The sequence below is a fragment of the Rhinatrema bivittatum genome, chromosome 8 (genome assembly GCF_901001135.1).
Source record: "Rhinatrema bivittatum chromosome 8, aRhiBiv1.1, whole genome shotgun sequence".
In the NCBI taxonomy this organism is placed as follows: domain Eukaryota; kingdom Metazoa; phylum Chordata; class Amphibia; order Gymnophiona; family Rhinatrematidae; genus Rhinatrema; species Rhinatrema bivittatum.
In genome coordinates, this window is record NC_042622.1 from 52,447,137 (window position 1) to 52,463,059 (window position 15,923).

Consider the following 15,923-nt stretch of genomic DNA (forward strand, 5'->3'; position numbering starts at 1 on the left):
TAAGGATGAGTTTAAAGGGGTAGTGAATCGCGGGTTGGACTTACGCGGCCAAATTGTGAGTTAGAAGCGGGTTAGAAGCAGGGTAAACGTGGCCACGCTTTACTGTATCGGCCTGTTTGTCAGCTAGATGGCTTTGAAAATTTACAAGATAGGCATTTCCAGCAACCATGAAATCTTCCCCAATAGAGGATTACTGGGATTCAGAGGTATAAAAATATTTTTTTTTGAGTGTGTTAAATATATTTGTTTGGTTTTGTCATTGAGAACAATTGGCAAGCATAAGTACTTTTCTTGTCTGCAGGTCCAAAATTAGCACTAAAGATTTGTCTTCCTCCTGAATGGAAACAAAGTTAAATGTGCAATTTTTTGTTGTTGTTATTTAGATGCCCTCCACAGAGGTAGCATCATGCTCATAAATTCCACTGATGCCCCTTAACAACCAGAAAGTGTATGAGTGTTCAAGCCTTATACCATCTGTCCCAATAACAGAACTGACTTCATTATTGCTATGGCAACCCTTGAAGAGGCGAGTACAGAGAAAGTCAAAGTATCTCCCCATGCACCTATGTGCATGGTGGGCTTCTGTGTCAAGGTAACATTGTCAAAAAACAGAACTGTGCTTTGCTTTTGTTATAAAAACAAATCCGACTTGAGAGATTAAAAATCCAAAGTAATTAATAGGCAATACACAAAGCAGTTGGGAATTAAAATAATAAGAAAATAATTAATTAGATGGTAATTATAATGGGCAGAAAATACGTGGCTTGGATGATGAGAACTATTTTCTTTAATATCCAGTGGGACAGAAGATGTGGTAGCTTAGCAAAAAAAGACTTTGCTAACAACACCATGGAGCTGATGCAAAAAAGTGTGCCCAGCCTAGCGCACGGGTTTATGTGTGCTTGGGTGCATGTTTTGAGTGCGCAAGACTAGCACCTGATGCAGTAAGGAGATTAACCCGTCCAAAACGTGCTCCCTAACAAACGCAAACCTGATAGCGCCCAATGCATGCAAATTACATGTAGATGAGGACATTAGCTATTACCCCCTAATGCAGGAAAGTGCAGGGCACCCAACGCACGTATTTTAACATGGGGAATTTAACTCCAGCCCCAGAGTTGGAGTAAAGTTAACTTGCAGTCAAGAGCTCATGAGAAACCTTACAAAATATGGTCCTCGTTGTTGCGATAACCTTCCTCCTTACTATTATCCTGGCTCTTGAATTCACTGCTTGCGGTGGCAAAAAATAAATAAATATTGATTGGCTCAAAAATAAGCACACAGTTCTTATGACCGCACAATTTAGATGCCCATAGCAATGGGCGCCTGATATAATAAACTCTAGCATGCAAAATCGGCACCTCAGCAAAACAACTAAAATAAAGCGTCATCAAAACAGACGCTCATATTGAGCGGCCATTGCAATTGGGCACCTGAAGCAATAACCTCTTTTGAGTGCCAGAGATGCACTTTCTCCCATAGCGCACCCTTTTTTACACTGCCTCTTATTTACATATTGCATCGGGGCACACAGGGTCATGGCTGCGCGTGTGTTAGGAAAACAGGAGCTCAATACAAATGCCCGTTTTCAGCACGTGTGATATTGCGTCGGCCACCATGGATGGGAAAAGTGCCCAAGAAGGCCAGTAGAAGATCTTACCCTTCCAACTTCCACCAGATTGGTAACCATGACGATACTGGCAGAGTTCTCTTGCCAAATCATTCTCCAAAAGTCTTTGACTGTCTCTTGCATAGGGCCTGCAGCATAAACCAAAACTTAAGATGAAACAGAAGATACCTACCCAAACAGTATTTTTAAGGGTTTCTCAGTTTGCTTATCTAGGGTGACACAGCAAAGCATCTAGGGGGCTCATGCATATGTGCATTTTGCTTTCGCTTTATACAGTTAACTCACTGAAATGATGAAAGGAGTAAAACTCTTGAAAGTTAGTCACAAATTTATTTATTTATTTTAAAGTTTTTATATACCGCTAATAAAATTAGAAACAATCCATCTAGGCGGTTCACAAATATATTGAACTAGTCCAATCAAAAAGTATCACCTCCAGCAGGTTTGCTGACCCTTACTTCTGTCTCCAAGTGGACTAATATTGCAACCACACAGCTTTATTCACTTTTCTTGTGAAGAAGATAAAGACTATGACGTAAAGTAACATTTATAAAGGGTCAATACTAAGCAATTCCTGAAGGAAAAGCTCATCACACATTAATCTTTCTGCATCCTTCCTATTCCCCTCTCAGTGAGAATGCTACAACTGTCCGGAGCTGTAGCCTAAACAAGTCTGGACAGCTCATTTGAGTGTTGCAGTTTCCCCCTTCACTTTACCCAACCAAACACAGATCTTAGAAAATATGCTTTGGAAATTTAGGGGTCGATTTTAAAACAAGCATGCGTGGCTCCCGGCGCACGCACATGGATGCGACTATTTTATAACATGCGCGTGTCGCCGCATGCATGTCATACAATACGGTTCCCACGCGCACATGCGCGCCGGATTTTAATATCCGCACGCGCATGTGTGGGCGGGCCGTGACTCGCACGCGCAGGGGGGGATTTTAAAAAACAGCACTCGGTGACGCAATAGTGCCTTCCCCAGTTCCCTACCAGTCCGCTCCAATTAAGAAGCAGACTGGGAGGGTTCTATACCCCTACCTAACCTTCCTCCCTTTTCCCCTCTTCTCTCTTCCTCTTCCTCTTCCTCTACCCCTAAACCCTACCTAGCTATCCCCAATTTTTTTTGTTTTAATACTTACTGCTCCTTTGGAGCAGAAGCAACTTCCGTGCACCGTCCGGCTGCCAGAGTGCGCTTCCCCGGGACAGCGACTAATGACGCTGTCCCAGCTGGCCCACGCCCCCCAGCCAGCCCATACCCCACCCCAGCCCGCTCCTTTTTGTTCTGCCTGCACTTTTGCGCATACCGGCAGATACGCACGTGGCCGGCCCATTTCTAAAATGCGCTTGGTGCGCGCACAGCCCGGCCGCATGCATATCTGCTGGATTTTACACACACCAACGTTTGAAAACTTGGGCATTAGTTTTTTAGCTCATAATGCAGCGAGCTCCATGCTGGATCATGAAAGCACTCTGCTCCACACATAGGTTTATGCTTGTAGTTAAACTGAACTTGCCTTGAGTTGCAATGTAGTGACGAGGCTGATGGTACCCCTAAGAAGAAAGCAGAGTAAATGGAAAAAACAAAGAGAGGAGCCATAAAAATACATGAAATGTTTGCTCGGCGTTAAAGGCTGCTTATCACTTATGTTTAACTGTAGAGTTATATTCGTGGCACTTCCCAATCTCAATTTTAAACATTTTCACTGTCATAAACACATAGAAACATAGAAATGATGGCAGAAGAAGACCAAATGGCCCATCCAGTCTGCCCAGCAAGCTTCACACATTTTTTCTCTCATACTTATCTGTTTCTCTTAGCTCTTGGTTCTATTTCCCTTCCACCCCCACCTTTAATGTAGAGAGCAGTGATGGAGCTGCATCCAAGTGAAATATCTAGCTTGATTCGTTAGGGGTAGTAACACCTCTTATTTGGGTTAGTGTGTCTTCACTATCTGAATATTGCTAGTGCATATATGTCTGGTAGTGCTATAGAAGTGATACGTAGTAGTGGTGGCAAGAGTAACACTGGTGCTAAAGTGATGGCTGCTGAACCTTGCTCGGGTGTTCTCATGGAGGAAGAAAATCACGGGACATAAAAAATACAGGATAGGCTTTTAATTTAGCCGAAGTACTGCACAATGACCACGTCACGTTAATGTTCTGTCACTGAGGCCATTGAGCGCCATGATTTTCATGGAAATGGTTTTATTCTGACCCTGGAAAAATAGCTGTCATTCGTGGATTTTTCCAACTGGATAGTGAGCAGATTTATTCTCTGAGGACAGCAAGTGCACCCACCCAGCGTTTGTGATTTTAGTTGGCTGTTGTGCCCATCGGGCAGAATGTGAAAAGGGAAGATGTGAGAAAACCAGAAGAAAATAAAATAAAAGAAGAGATAATGTGCCACTGTGCGGATTTGCATGAATGCATGATACTCCTCAGTGACCGGCACAGTTTGTAATATCCACAAAAGTTGTGCAGTCTTCTTTGAAGATTTGCGATTGACTAAAATCTTACTACTGCGATTCAGTGTGGAGTACAGGACTTGGCTTAGTGACAAGGCTTCATGCGAGGAATCCTCCAGAACTCCTCAGCCGAGTTAATTCCCCGAAATAAAATTCAATAAAGTTGCCAAGCTAGAGTTCATTGCCTACCCTGAAAGGACTCAGCAGCAACAGTGTTCTGATCGAAGACAGGAGCAAAAGGGGAAAGACATGGACTCTTGAACTTTTCAATGTTTATGGTGGCAGGACAATCACATTACCCCAGAATGTTCTCACCAATGAGGAGGTATTTTAAAAAATCCCACTTTACCATGGGAAGGTAATGAAAGAAATCTCTTTGCCACTTCTCACCCAAGTATTAAATAGAAAACCAGCAAAAATAAGAAAAGGACTACCATGTTAACCCATGAAAAGAAAATATAAAAAAAGAAATCAGGTAAAGATGATCACTTTGTAAGGCTAATGAATATTTACAGAAGCAAGCTTATGGGACTATTAAGATTGCTTTGGAAAAGACTGCAGTGTCTCAGGAAGGGAATTTAGTAGCTCTGAAAGCTTACTCATTAAAACATTTGCGAGTCTTACAAAAGCTAAAATGAATTTTAATTTTGAACTAGAACATACACCAGGATCCTGCACCTCCCTCTTGCTTCCCTCCATGCCTTCCACCCTCTCTCGCTCTTAGAAAATGCCTTCCCTTTCCAACAGAAAAAGGAAATGAAAACCAAACTTACATCCACATAGTTTGCATTTATATAGTCTGAATGTGGATCTCCATCCAGTTCCTGGAGCCTTACTCTTGAATGGTCATCTGACAATGAACAAAAACAGCATATGTTTACACAAAATCAATCAAGAAAGTACATTATCAAATAAAATGGCATAAGGCTATAAGTACTTGCGACAATGGTGCAGTTTTTTGGTCTTTAAATTTCCATGTTTTCCCTCAGGACCAAAGGCATCTTGCATATGAAGGATTAACCTGAACAGCCCTGTGCTTCTGAGGACCAGAGAGGCAAGACCCCGCCCCTTGGTTGCCACTGACTGACAGCTTCAGCTTCTAATCAAGAGGAAGAGCTTTCTGCTTCCTGTTGGGAGTTCAGGCTCCGCAAGCAGCAATCAAGCTTTGATGCTCTTGGTCCCTGCTGGGAGAAGCAGAAAAAAGATGGAGAGCAGCTCCCTACTCTTCCAGAGCTGACAAACCTGTGCCAGCACAGCAAGGAAGGAGAAAGAGGCACAGACCCTCAAGGCACTTAACCACATATCTTTGAAGATACCCGGTTCAGTGGAACGTTATCTGGCCACACAAGGCCATATTCAGAAGCTGGCCGGTTAGGTATAAAATTATCCAGCTAAAGCTAGCCAGATAACTTTCATCAGAGATATTCAATGGGATGGTGCCCTAATAAGATTCCCTGAGGTCTGAGTAAGTTGTATGTTTTTCTGCAGCGGCTCCCTCCAAAGATGTTTCACAGGTAAATTCTACTCCAGCTTCTAATTTTCTACTCCTAAAATCAGGAGGAGAAACCACATCAGTGCCTCTGACTCCTTCCCTGCTGTGCTGGCAGGGATTTGTTAGCTCTAAAGCAGGTCTAAAGTTATCAGGCTAACTTCGCCTGTTACAAATGAAAATCGGCTAAGTTAGCAGGATAGCTGAAGCCCACCCTGGAATGCCTTTATTCCTCCTGCCTAGATTTTAGCCAGATAATGACATGTTTGACTAAAATCTAACTGGATAAGTGGCCCAATATTCAAAAAGTTGCCATTTAGCTGGATTACTTGTGAGTTATCTGGCTAATTGGCTTTGAATATTTCTTTTTAGAACCTTAAGCTCTCTTTTGGAATTGGAACTTAGTGATGCACATTCATAGTGTTCAATAATATGAGAAAATATCTTTAGCAGCTAGAGATTGGCCACTGCTTTAACAGAAATCAAGTCCGGTCAATGCTGGCATTCAGGTACTATGCATTAAAGCCACGGGGACTTGAGGCTGGATGCTTGAGTAACAGCCTAACTAGTTTTGATAGCTGTTTTAGATTATTATGAAACTTGGTGACAAGATGAGGAGGGCATGAGGAGGGTGTTGCATAAAGTATGGGATCTGGTATGCTCATCTATACAGGATGGTAGAAAACCAACAGGTAACAGAAAAACTGATGGATAAGGAGTGATATCCTACATGCCATCAAGCTTCTATGACTGGCAGCTGGCATATACACTTAGGGGCAGATTTTCAAAGGGTTACGCACATAAGATACGCGCATAACCCCCAAAAAGCTGCCCCTTCCACCCCCTGCGCGCGCCGAGCCTATCTTGCATAGGCTCGGCGGCGCGCGCAAGCCCCAGGATGTGCGTAAGTCCCGGGGCTTTCCTGGAGGGGGGCATGTCGCGGCCGGCACGTCGCCAGGGGGGCATTCTGGGGGCGTGGCCACGGCCTCCGGACCAGCCCCTGGACCGGAATATGGCACGCGGGCAGCCGGCTGGTGTGCGCAAGTTACACCTGCCGACCCTGTATTTTATAACATGCGCGCAGCAGCGCACGCATGTTATAAAATCGGGAGTAGATTTGTTCGCGCCGCGTTGCGCGAACAAATCTACTCCCACGGGCACCTTTTAAAATCTACCCCTTAGCAGTGTGGTCAGGACTAACTCAGCAACTGCTCTTTTTCAACCATCATCTATTATGTTACTATGTTTTCTTTCCAAAGAAATTTCAATTTCTGGTGAATCTGACCTAAGCAGGAAAATGTAATCATTGCCCATTAGACATAGAGGGGTTCATTTTCAGCCGCCCTGCGGCTTGGCTAGCTAGCCTGATAAACATATCCAGCTAACTAGCAGGGTATATTCGGCGGTGTGGGTGCACCACTGAAAATACCCAGCTATCTTACAGTCAGCCGGATATGTCTAACTGGCTAACTTTAGGACAGCCCTATGGCCCGACCAGAGTTAGCCACTTAACTTATGCGGTTAACTTTGCTCCTCTTCGGAATGCCCCTTTCCCACCCATGGATCACCTCCTTCTTATTCGGCTAAGTTCTAGTTAGGTAACCAGTAGCCAGTTAATGGGTAAATATAGCCAGGTAAGCCATTTAGATGGATAACTATTACATTATCCGTCTAAATGGCTTTTGAATATGGACTTCAGGGTTTTCGAGACTATGTTCACGTTTGAGGACATGGTCTTCCGCAAATAACTCATGTTTTAGGACTGCTCGTACTCACTCATGATCAGTGAAAATAAAGCCCTTAGGTAAGGCATGTCCAGAAGATATCCAGTGCTGGTCTTCATCTGTTTCTCCCCGCCATTGTGGCTGGGTCCTACCAAAAAGGAGCCACTGCTCTAGTACCTAGCAAGTGTTAGAGGCCCGACGAGGATGAGTGCAGAGAAACCAAAACTCTTTGCCTTTTAAAGTTATTCCCACCCACTGCCTCCCTCTCCTCTCATTATTCTGCAGCACATACTGTAATATCAGTATACATATCTGTAACTGAGCTTTGGTCGACTGGGCTGAATTGCTACTTTAATCTCTTGCACCTAACTCATCTCAGCTCAATTACACTGGTAACGGCAAGAACATTTTAAGCACTCTTCAACCACACTGTTTCAATAATTATGTAAATACCACTGCTACTTACACCCACACAGACGCCCATGTTCCTTTCCCCCCTTCTACTACCCTGGCCTATCAAATGTTTACAACCCAGAACCACCTTCTTCCATTACAGGAAGGATGTTTATTTAAGATCTTCCATTACCTCTGTCCTTTCATTCTTTTCCAACCTGTCTCTCAGTAGATTGGCTCTGTGCCCAGAATAGAAAATGAAGAATTGTCTACAACTAAATGATTTTTTAGCTGCGAATGTACTGTATAATTGAATCTCTGATCTATTGTAAATTATTCTCGTGAAACTCTCTCGAGCTATCTTTACCTATCAGCCTATCTTTCCCCGTCTGTGTGTGTGTGAGCAAACGTAATTACTAATGTGCCACTTGTATTAAGCCCAGTCAGCGAGTACATGGGGAGCAGAGAAAAGATTATTGTGTGCCTCCTCTGTATGTAATACAGTAAATAAGTTTTAAGGCTCAGTAATACAGAGCAGGAAGGACTAATAGTTGGAGTTAGCGAGCCACAGCTTTTACATGCAATGGCTTTTCTCCATTCTGCTTTCTTTCTGCAGGCTGAGAACTGGCATAGTACAGCACTACCATCCACAAAGACCACCAGAGTTAATTTCCTTCACTTAGACAATGTACTGGCATAGTACAGCACTACCATCCACAAAGACCACCAGAGTTAATTTCCTTCACTTAGATAATGAAATCAGGCTCGTCTAGGGCGCAATCTAACAAGGTGTGGGTTAAATCTGTGCACCGAAATGCAGCATAGTTTTTTTATCTCGCAGGTCAAAAATATTTTAACTCCCAATGCAGTAAGCAAATAGTATTCCAGTAGATCAGGAGTTTAAAAGAAAGTGCGCGGACTGGAAAATGTGCACACAAACCAGAGTTAAAATGTATATAAAACTGCTTTCAGCGCAGAAAACACATTTTGTATGCACAAATTATATTTTCTGCGCATAAATCCCCATTACAGGTCCTGATGCTGGAACTCCGGCTTCTGCCCATAAACCAAGATTAGCGCTGGAAACTTTACTCCACCTCTGACCATCAGTGAAATTTCCAGCACCAAGGAAATAGAAGGTAAGCCAGGGTACCTTTCTGCACTGGGGGATAATAGCTAATGCCTTCATTAGCATGGGATTTCCATGTGAGGGCGCTAAGCAGGGCGCATAGTTTTACATGCATATTTTGTGTGTGCAAAGCTCCTTGCTCTGTCAGGAGTAACATTTGCATACAAAACATATGCATACAACTGTGGGTAAAACTGTGTGCGCTGCTGAGTGCACTTCATCGTATCGGGCCCTTAGTTTGCCCATTTTCTCTACCTGCTAAAGCACCACAGACTCTGCTTGATCTCCAGTTTTACCCTGCCTTTTTAAACATAGGGACGATAACTTTAAAACGAGCGTGCACAGGCCCATATATGTTCATATGTGGGCGCAAGCACACATGTGCTTGAATTTTAAATTGTCTGCACAAGTGAGTGGATACTATATAAAATATGCCTAGTGCATGTATGTGTGCTCCTAATTTTAAGCAGTTACATGAGGAAGCGTTATTCACGTATGTTTTCTTAGGGCTTGTCGGCTTTTACGCGCTTTAAGTAAGCACATTTTAATATATGTGTATGTGAAGAAAACGACCAGTTTGCCCAAGCAGTCCACCAGTTTGCCCTGTCTATAGATCATCAAGGCCCCTCTGGTTCTTCAGCCTGCAGTCCCCCCCAGTTTAACCAGACTTGCATCTGGTAAAGAGCAGAAGTAAATATGCACTGGTAACAGCCCATCGTGCACTGTGGTCGCCGGTTTTAAAATTGGGATTTATGTGCATAAATGTTTGCCCCTCCCCAGAATGCCCTGACCCGCCCCCAAATCCACCCCTATTGTACCACGTGTTCTATTGCTGTCATGGTATATGTTGCTACCAATAACATAGGAAGGTGCAGGAGGTAGGTTCTGAAGGCTAAATGTAGGCGTCTAGGTAGGAAATTGAAATCCATAAGCTCAAGGTTTACATTCTCAGAAATGCTCCCTGTTCCATGGACAGAACCCCAGAAGCAGGCTGATCTCCAGAGTCCCAATGCATGGATGCGATGATGATGCAGAGAAAAGGTCTTTTGTTAAAAACTGGGAAATATTCTGGGGAAGGGGGAACCTATTCCAGTGGGGTGGGCTTAACATTCATTAGGGTGGATACCGGCAGCTAGCACTAACATTTAAAAAGGTGATAGAGCAACTATTAAACTAGAACATGGGGGAAAGTTGTTAGTTGCAAGGATACTTGCAAAACAGAATAGCCCAGTAGAGAGATTGTGGTTAAAGCTGAAGTAGCCCATATGGATGTGAAAGATTCTAAATTGCCTGTATATTGTCCTACTAAGCAGGTTGTGAATATAAAATATAAATACAAATAAAAAACATACTTTAAAATGTCTGTATGTGAAAGCTAGAAGCTGGAATAGTAAGAATGAGAAGTTAGAATGTTTGGCATTGTACAAGGACATAGACATTGTAGGCCTCTCAGAGACATGGTGAATGGAGGATAACCAATGGGACACTGTGATACCAGGATACAAATTATATTGACATGCCAAGATAGATGAAATTGGTATAAGGGTGGCACTGTATGTCAAGGATGGCACAGAGACAAATCCTGCAGAAAACAAAATGCACTGTGGAATCCTTATGGATAGAAATTCCATAAGTGATTGGTAAGAATATAGCAGTAGATGTGTACTACCATTCAATTGACCAAATGAAGAAACAGGCTGTGAATTTCTATCAGAAATTAGATAGGCAAACACATTTTACAACACAATAATAATGGGAGATTTTAATTATTACAGTATTGATTGGGTCACTGTTACATCGGGACATGCTAGAGAGGTTAAGTTTATAGATTCCCTAAAATGACACCATGGAGGCAGATGGTCCTAGAACTGAAAAGAGGGGCAACTGCTTTAGATAAAGCCCTCAGTGGAATGCATGACCTGCTGCAAGGTGATACTGTGGTGGGGCCATTTAACAATAGTGATCGTACTGCAATCAAATGTGATAGAACCATGGGACTACCACAGTGTTGTATAACTTTAAAAAGGGTGACTATGGGGGTCATTTATCAACTCGTGTTATGGCGTTTTGTTTAATGTTCTCTCAAACTAGCTTGATGGACTCTCAACCTGGGTAACATCAAGCAAGGTTGAAAGAACATTGTACAAATCTCATCTTTGTGTGAGTTTCCTCACTCTGAAGTACATCAAGTCTTCACAATAGTGTACTGTTCTGTTCATACGTCTCACTCTGCATGTCAAAGTGGCCCCTAACCCCTACACTACTACCTAAACTTCACCTCGAGTTACTAGGTGGGCCTCCCATAGGGATACAAATACCTATCTAGGGAGAGGACATTATGGCTAGTCTCTCTCTCTCTCTCTCTCTCCACTTTACAGCATTATTTTGGTATTACCGCAAAGTGCGAAAACTTAACGCAATTTGCGGTAATACCTATGCGAAGCGTTAAGATAACATTGCGATAAATAGGCTATTGCCATAAAACATTTATTTATTTAGCAGTTTTTTATACCGACCTTCATAGTAAATAACCATATCGGATCGGTTTACATTTAACAGGGGGTATAACTGAAGGAAACAATTCAGGTAAACGATAGATAAGAATAGATATGAATAAGTCAAAGTTACAATCAACTGGAATCGAGAACTTGGAAGCTTATAATAAGCTGGAAGGAAGATGAAGGTAAGTAATAATAATAAATGAATACGATAGTGAGAGCGGGTTAAAGCTTGAAGGTGCTTTAACCTGGAGGAGCCAGAGTCCATAGTTCATGGAGATAAGTGTCTAAAGGCCGGGTGAAAGTGGAAGGCCATTAGTGATTGTCTGGTGGATCGGAGAAGGCTTGCCCTTTTTTATATCGCATGTGATATAAATCTAGGCCTATGAGAAAATTAGTTACACAAAACCCAAAAGGAGCAGTTGCAAAGGTTAAAAATTTGCTTGAGATACAGACCTTGTTTGAAAATACCATCTTGGAACCTGATAAAATGTATCCCAAGCATTAAAAAAGACTGAAGGAAGACCAAATCACTATCAGCTGTTGCATCCATCGGGGTCAGACGGCTTTGCCCCTTATGCCTCACCTTGTTCTCAGCTCCTCCCGCTTACCTTAGGAAAAATGGCTACCGCCGCTTCTACAAGCTGCCCTCTCCGGTGTCCCCGGAATGGCTATGGCATTGCTTCCCGCCATGCTCCTCCCAAGGTCCTACTAGGGTGCCCGCTCGCTACCCACGTCTTTATTCCAGCTATGGCGCGAACCTCGGGGCATCCCCTCAAGTGATGTCACGCCATCCGGGTATATAGCCTGTACTTGTTTGCCAGCTCATTGAGTTAGCAAGGATTGGCCTTGGCCGGTCTAAGCTACTCTGCCACTTCCGTGCTGCTACTGGAAGCTCTCTCTCTCTGCCCTTCGGGGTAATCTCTAACCTGGGTACCTGCTCCTTGGGGGCCCTCTGCTTTATTTCAGGTGCCTTATAGGAATCAGGTACTTGCTCCTCAAGGGCCTGCTCTCCCTGCCTCGGTGCCTGTACCATCTACTTCTGCCTGGTGGAATCCCCAACCTACAGCTACCATCTAGTGAGTAACCTATCAGTCTGTCTCATCCACAGCATTGCCTTGCTGGGAAACCTACACCGGAATCCCCCCTATACCAACGGGGTGAGACGGGTTCCCTCTGCCGAGGGTCCCGAGGCTGCTACATCTGGATCACCTCACTACTGCCACCTCTGGTGGTATACATCAAGCTGTATAATAAAAGATCTAATTCTGTGTTTGTGCACCCTGAGTCTAGCCCAGTACTGTGGCTCCCCACGGGGCTCCTCCCCGTGGGCGTGGTCATCTGCCACAGTACCCAAGAATCCACCCAAAACACCGCTAAACCATAACACCAGTATGGTTTAATGGTGACGTGAAAGAAGCAGTTAAAGCTGAAAGGGCATTTTTAAAAAATGGAAAGCAGACCCAAATGAAGAAAACAGGCATCAGCATAAGTACTGGCAAGTTAGGTATGAAACAATAGTAAGACAGGCCAAGAGAGAGAAATCAAGAAGAAGCTTGCCGTAGAGGGAAAAACTAATAATAACAATTTTTTCAAGTACATTTGAAGCAGGAAGCCTTTGAGGGATTCAGGTGGGGCTGCTAGTTCTGGCCATCCCATCTCCAAAAAGACAGAGCAGAACTAGCAAAGGGCAACAAAATGTAAAGGGAATGGAATGGCTCTCCTTCGAAGAGAGACTACGCAGTTGGGGCTTTTCAGCTTGGAAAAGAAACAGCTGAAGAGGAGGCATGATAGAAGTTGATAAAATCATGAGTGGGGTGGAATGGGTAAATAAAAGATGGTTATACCCATTCAAATTATATTAAAACAAGGGGACATTAATAAAACTAAAAAAACAGCAGATTTAAAACAAATCATAGAAAGTAGTTTTTCATTCACTGCACAATCAAGCTGTAGGGCGTGGTCAAGGAACCAGCATAGTGAGGCTTAAAAGAGGTTTGCACAGGTTCCTGGAGGAAAAACCCATAAATAATTATTAGCCAGGTAGACTAGCAAAAGCCATTGGTATCCCTGGGAGTGAGTAACAAGAAGTAAATTTACTTTTTAGGATCTGCCAGGTAACTGGATGGGTCACTGTCAGAGACAGGATGCTGGAGTCGATGGACCTTGCTCTGACCCAGCATGGCATTTCTTAGGCTCTGATGTAAAGTGTGCCTCTACCATTTGAAATCAGAGATGCAGGCAACATAATGCATTAAGATAGGGACTGCATGGATATGAAAGTTAACAAATACAAAAACAAAACAATAAATATATATGGCAATACCTTTTCTATTAGACTAATTTAATAAGTTTCTTAATGGGGGATGTCAGAAATGTATGACTTTGAGGAAAGCTGATTTGCACTACCGCTTTAAAATAAGAGCTTTTGAAATAGTGGCTTAGTGCAATGGCTGTGCAATGCTATGTGGCGGACCTGGGTTTGATTCCTGACTCAGGTCTTTTGCTCCCAGGCTGGCAGGGGTTTGTGGCAGAGGCAGCCCATGTGGGGAGTGAAAGTCCCAGTCATCATACAATGGCAACGTCCAATGTGGCCAGATTTAAGGTTCTGGAAGGAGCACCTGGTGCAAGGCTCCCAGCTGAGGGCTGTCACTGCAATGGCTGGGCTGGGTGAGATGAGAGGGGATATAAAATAGGGTAACAATTCTGAGCAGCTGCAAACGAAGGCGCATGGATCCCACCCTGGATTTGACTGAGCTGTAAACCTAGGGGAGCAGGAGGAAACTGCTGGCCCCTTCCCCTCCCCCCCCCAAAAAAAAAAAAATGTACCTTGGCAGCAAGTCTAAGAATAAGAAATAAACACACCTTTTTCACTGAAATATGCCCTGAGTGCTCACTTACAGGAAATGATATTCCCATATCTGTTCTTATTGCGGTTTTCATCCTCCTTGGCCGTATCCCAAGACGCTGTCTGTCCCTCAGGTAGTGCCTGCAAAATAAACAATATAGAAAACAGAATTGGAAAGAGTAATATTTAATGGTGGTTAGCACAGCAAAGCAGGGGAGAAAAACCAACATGCTGCATAATTCAGTGTTCTTCCAAGTTAACAGCTGCTTTGAAAGAAAAGGCCGCTAATAATAAACGCAAATGCCACAGCACCATAGAGACTATTAACGATGCATGGCTTGTGCTGTCTAAATATTGCCTGCCTTGTAAAATAACAGAAGCAAAAATCAAGCCAGCAAGCTGGTTGAGAAGTTTTTTTTTCCTTCTACATGCAAATATATATATTTATATATATAGAGAGAGAGAGAGAGCGAGCATGCGAGAGATAGGTAGATAGATACAAGTACTGTAGATAGATATTTGTTAACTGTATGCAATCATCTTACTGCAGGATGATTGCAAACATAGCTCCAGAGCAAAGGACAAGAAAGCCCCAGTTGCTAACTGAAAGATATTTAGTATTTAGTTTAGAGTTCTGTACAGCAGCTGTGGGGAGTGAAGAGCAGGATGTGTACTACCAAGGGGCTATAGATGGGAGTTGTTGATTCATTTATTTAGCAGATGCTTGGTGACCATGCCACATTCCTGCAGCACTGTTCAAATCACTCAGGGTACTCAGCCCATCAACCAGTCTCATAAGGGGGCATTTGTTGACAGTCGGGCCGATACAGAAAACTTTGCGGGAGAGCCGGCGAGTGCCCGCTCTCCCGACGCGCGCCCAGACCACTCTCCTGGGTGCGCGGTTCAGGAAGACCAGGTATGCAAATTAGGGCCCGCAGTAAAAAGGAGGCGTTAGGGACTCTAGCACGTCCCTAGCACCTCCTTTTTGACAGAAGCGGCGGCTGTCAGCGGGTTTGACAGCTGATGCTCAAGTTTACCAGCGTTGGTTGTCGAACCCATTGACAGCCAGGGGTTCGGAAAATGCACACCGGCAAAATTGAGCGTCTGTTTTCCAACCCACGGGCAGATTTTTTTTTTTTTTAGATGTTTTATTTTTTTTTCTCTTTAGGGTCTCCGACTTAATTTTGCTATGATATTAAGTTGGAGGGTGTATAGAAAAACAGTTTTTTCTGCTTTTCTGTACACTGGGTGGCCCGCGCCATTTTTAAAGATGGCACCAGCCGTCCATTAATCCTACCATGTGACAGGAGCTGGCCAATGGTACGGATACCCTGTCACATGGTAAGGGCAAAGGGCCATTGGCACCATTTTGATTAGTGGCAGCCAACAGCCCGCGAGCGGGAGATCGCTCCCAGGACCCCCACTGGACCACCAGGTACTTTTAAAAAGTTTTGGGGGGGTCGGGAGGGTGGGGGAAGCTAAAGGATGTGTTTTAACGGATTGGGGTGGGTTTAGGGGTTGTTTTTGTGTGCCATTTTTCCCGCTCTTCCCCAAAACGATACGAGAACCCCACGAACAATATCGTGGGGTTTTCCTATCGGTTTCAGGGAGCCCCCGATTTCTGACGATTTTGTAAATATTGTACGATATTTTCAATCATCAGAAAAATGATTCACATCCCTAATAATTACCTCCTTTTTGTCTATTGGTTATCCTTTTCCCAGTTCCTTACCATTCCTCT

The 15,923-nt window shown here is 43.6% G+C and overlaps 1 protein-coding gene across 6 annotated transcripts in view; it reads right to left on the minus strand.

Annotated features, from left to right (window-relative positions):
• The window catches only part of PTPRT (protein tyrosine phosphatase receptor type T), a 1,509,925-nt gene that overhangs the window by 65,466 nt on the left and 1,428,536 nt on the right, over nt 1–15,923 (minus strand). For all 6 annotated transcript variants that reach the window (XM_029612345.1, XM_029612346.1, XM_029612344.1 and 3 more), the window contains 4 exons: nt 14,236–14,323; nt 4,875–4,951; nt 3,151–3,187; nt 1,661–1,758 (listed from right to left, as the gene is read on the minus strand). In XM_029612345.1, the coding sequence (XP_029468205.1) occupies nt 1,661–1,758; nt 3,151–3,187; nt 4,875–4,951; nt 14,236–14,323 (300 nt within the window). The remainder of the gene's footprint in view (nt 1–1,660; nt 1,759–3,150; nt 3,188–4,874; nt 4,952–14,235; nt 14,324–15,923) is intronic.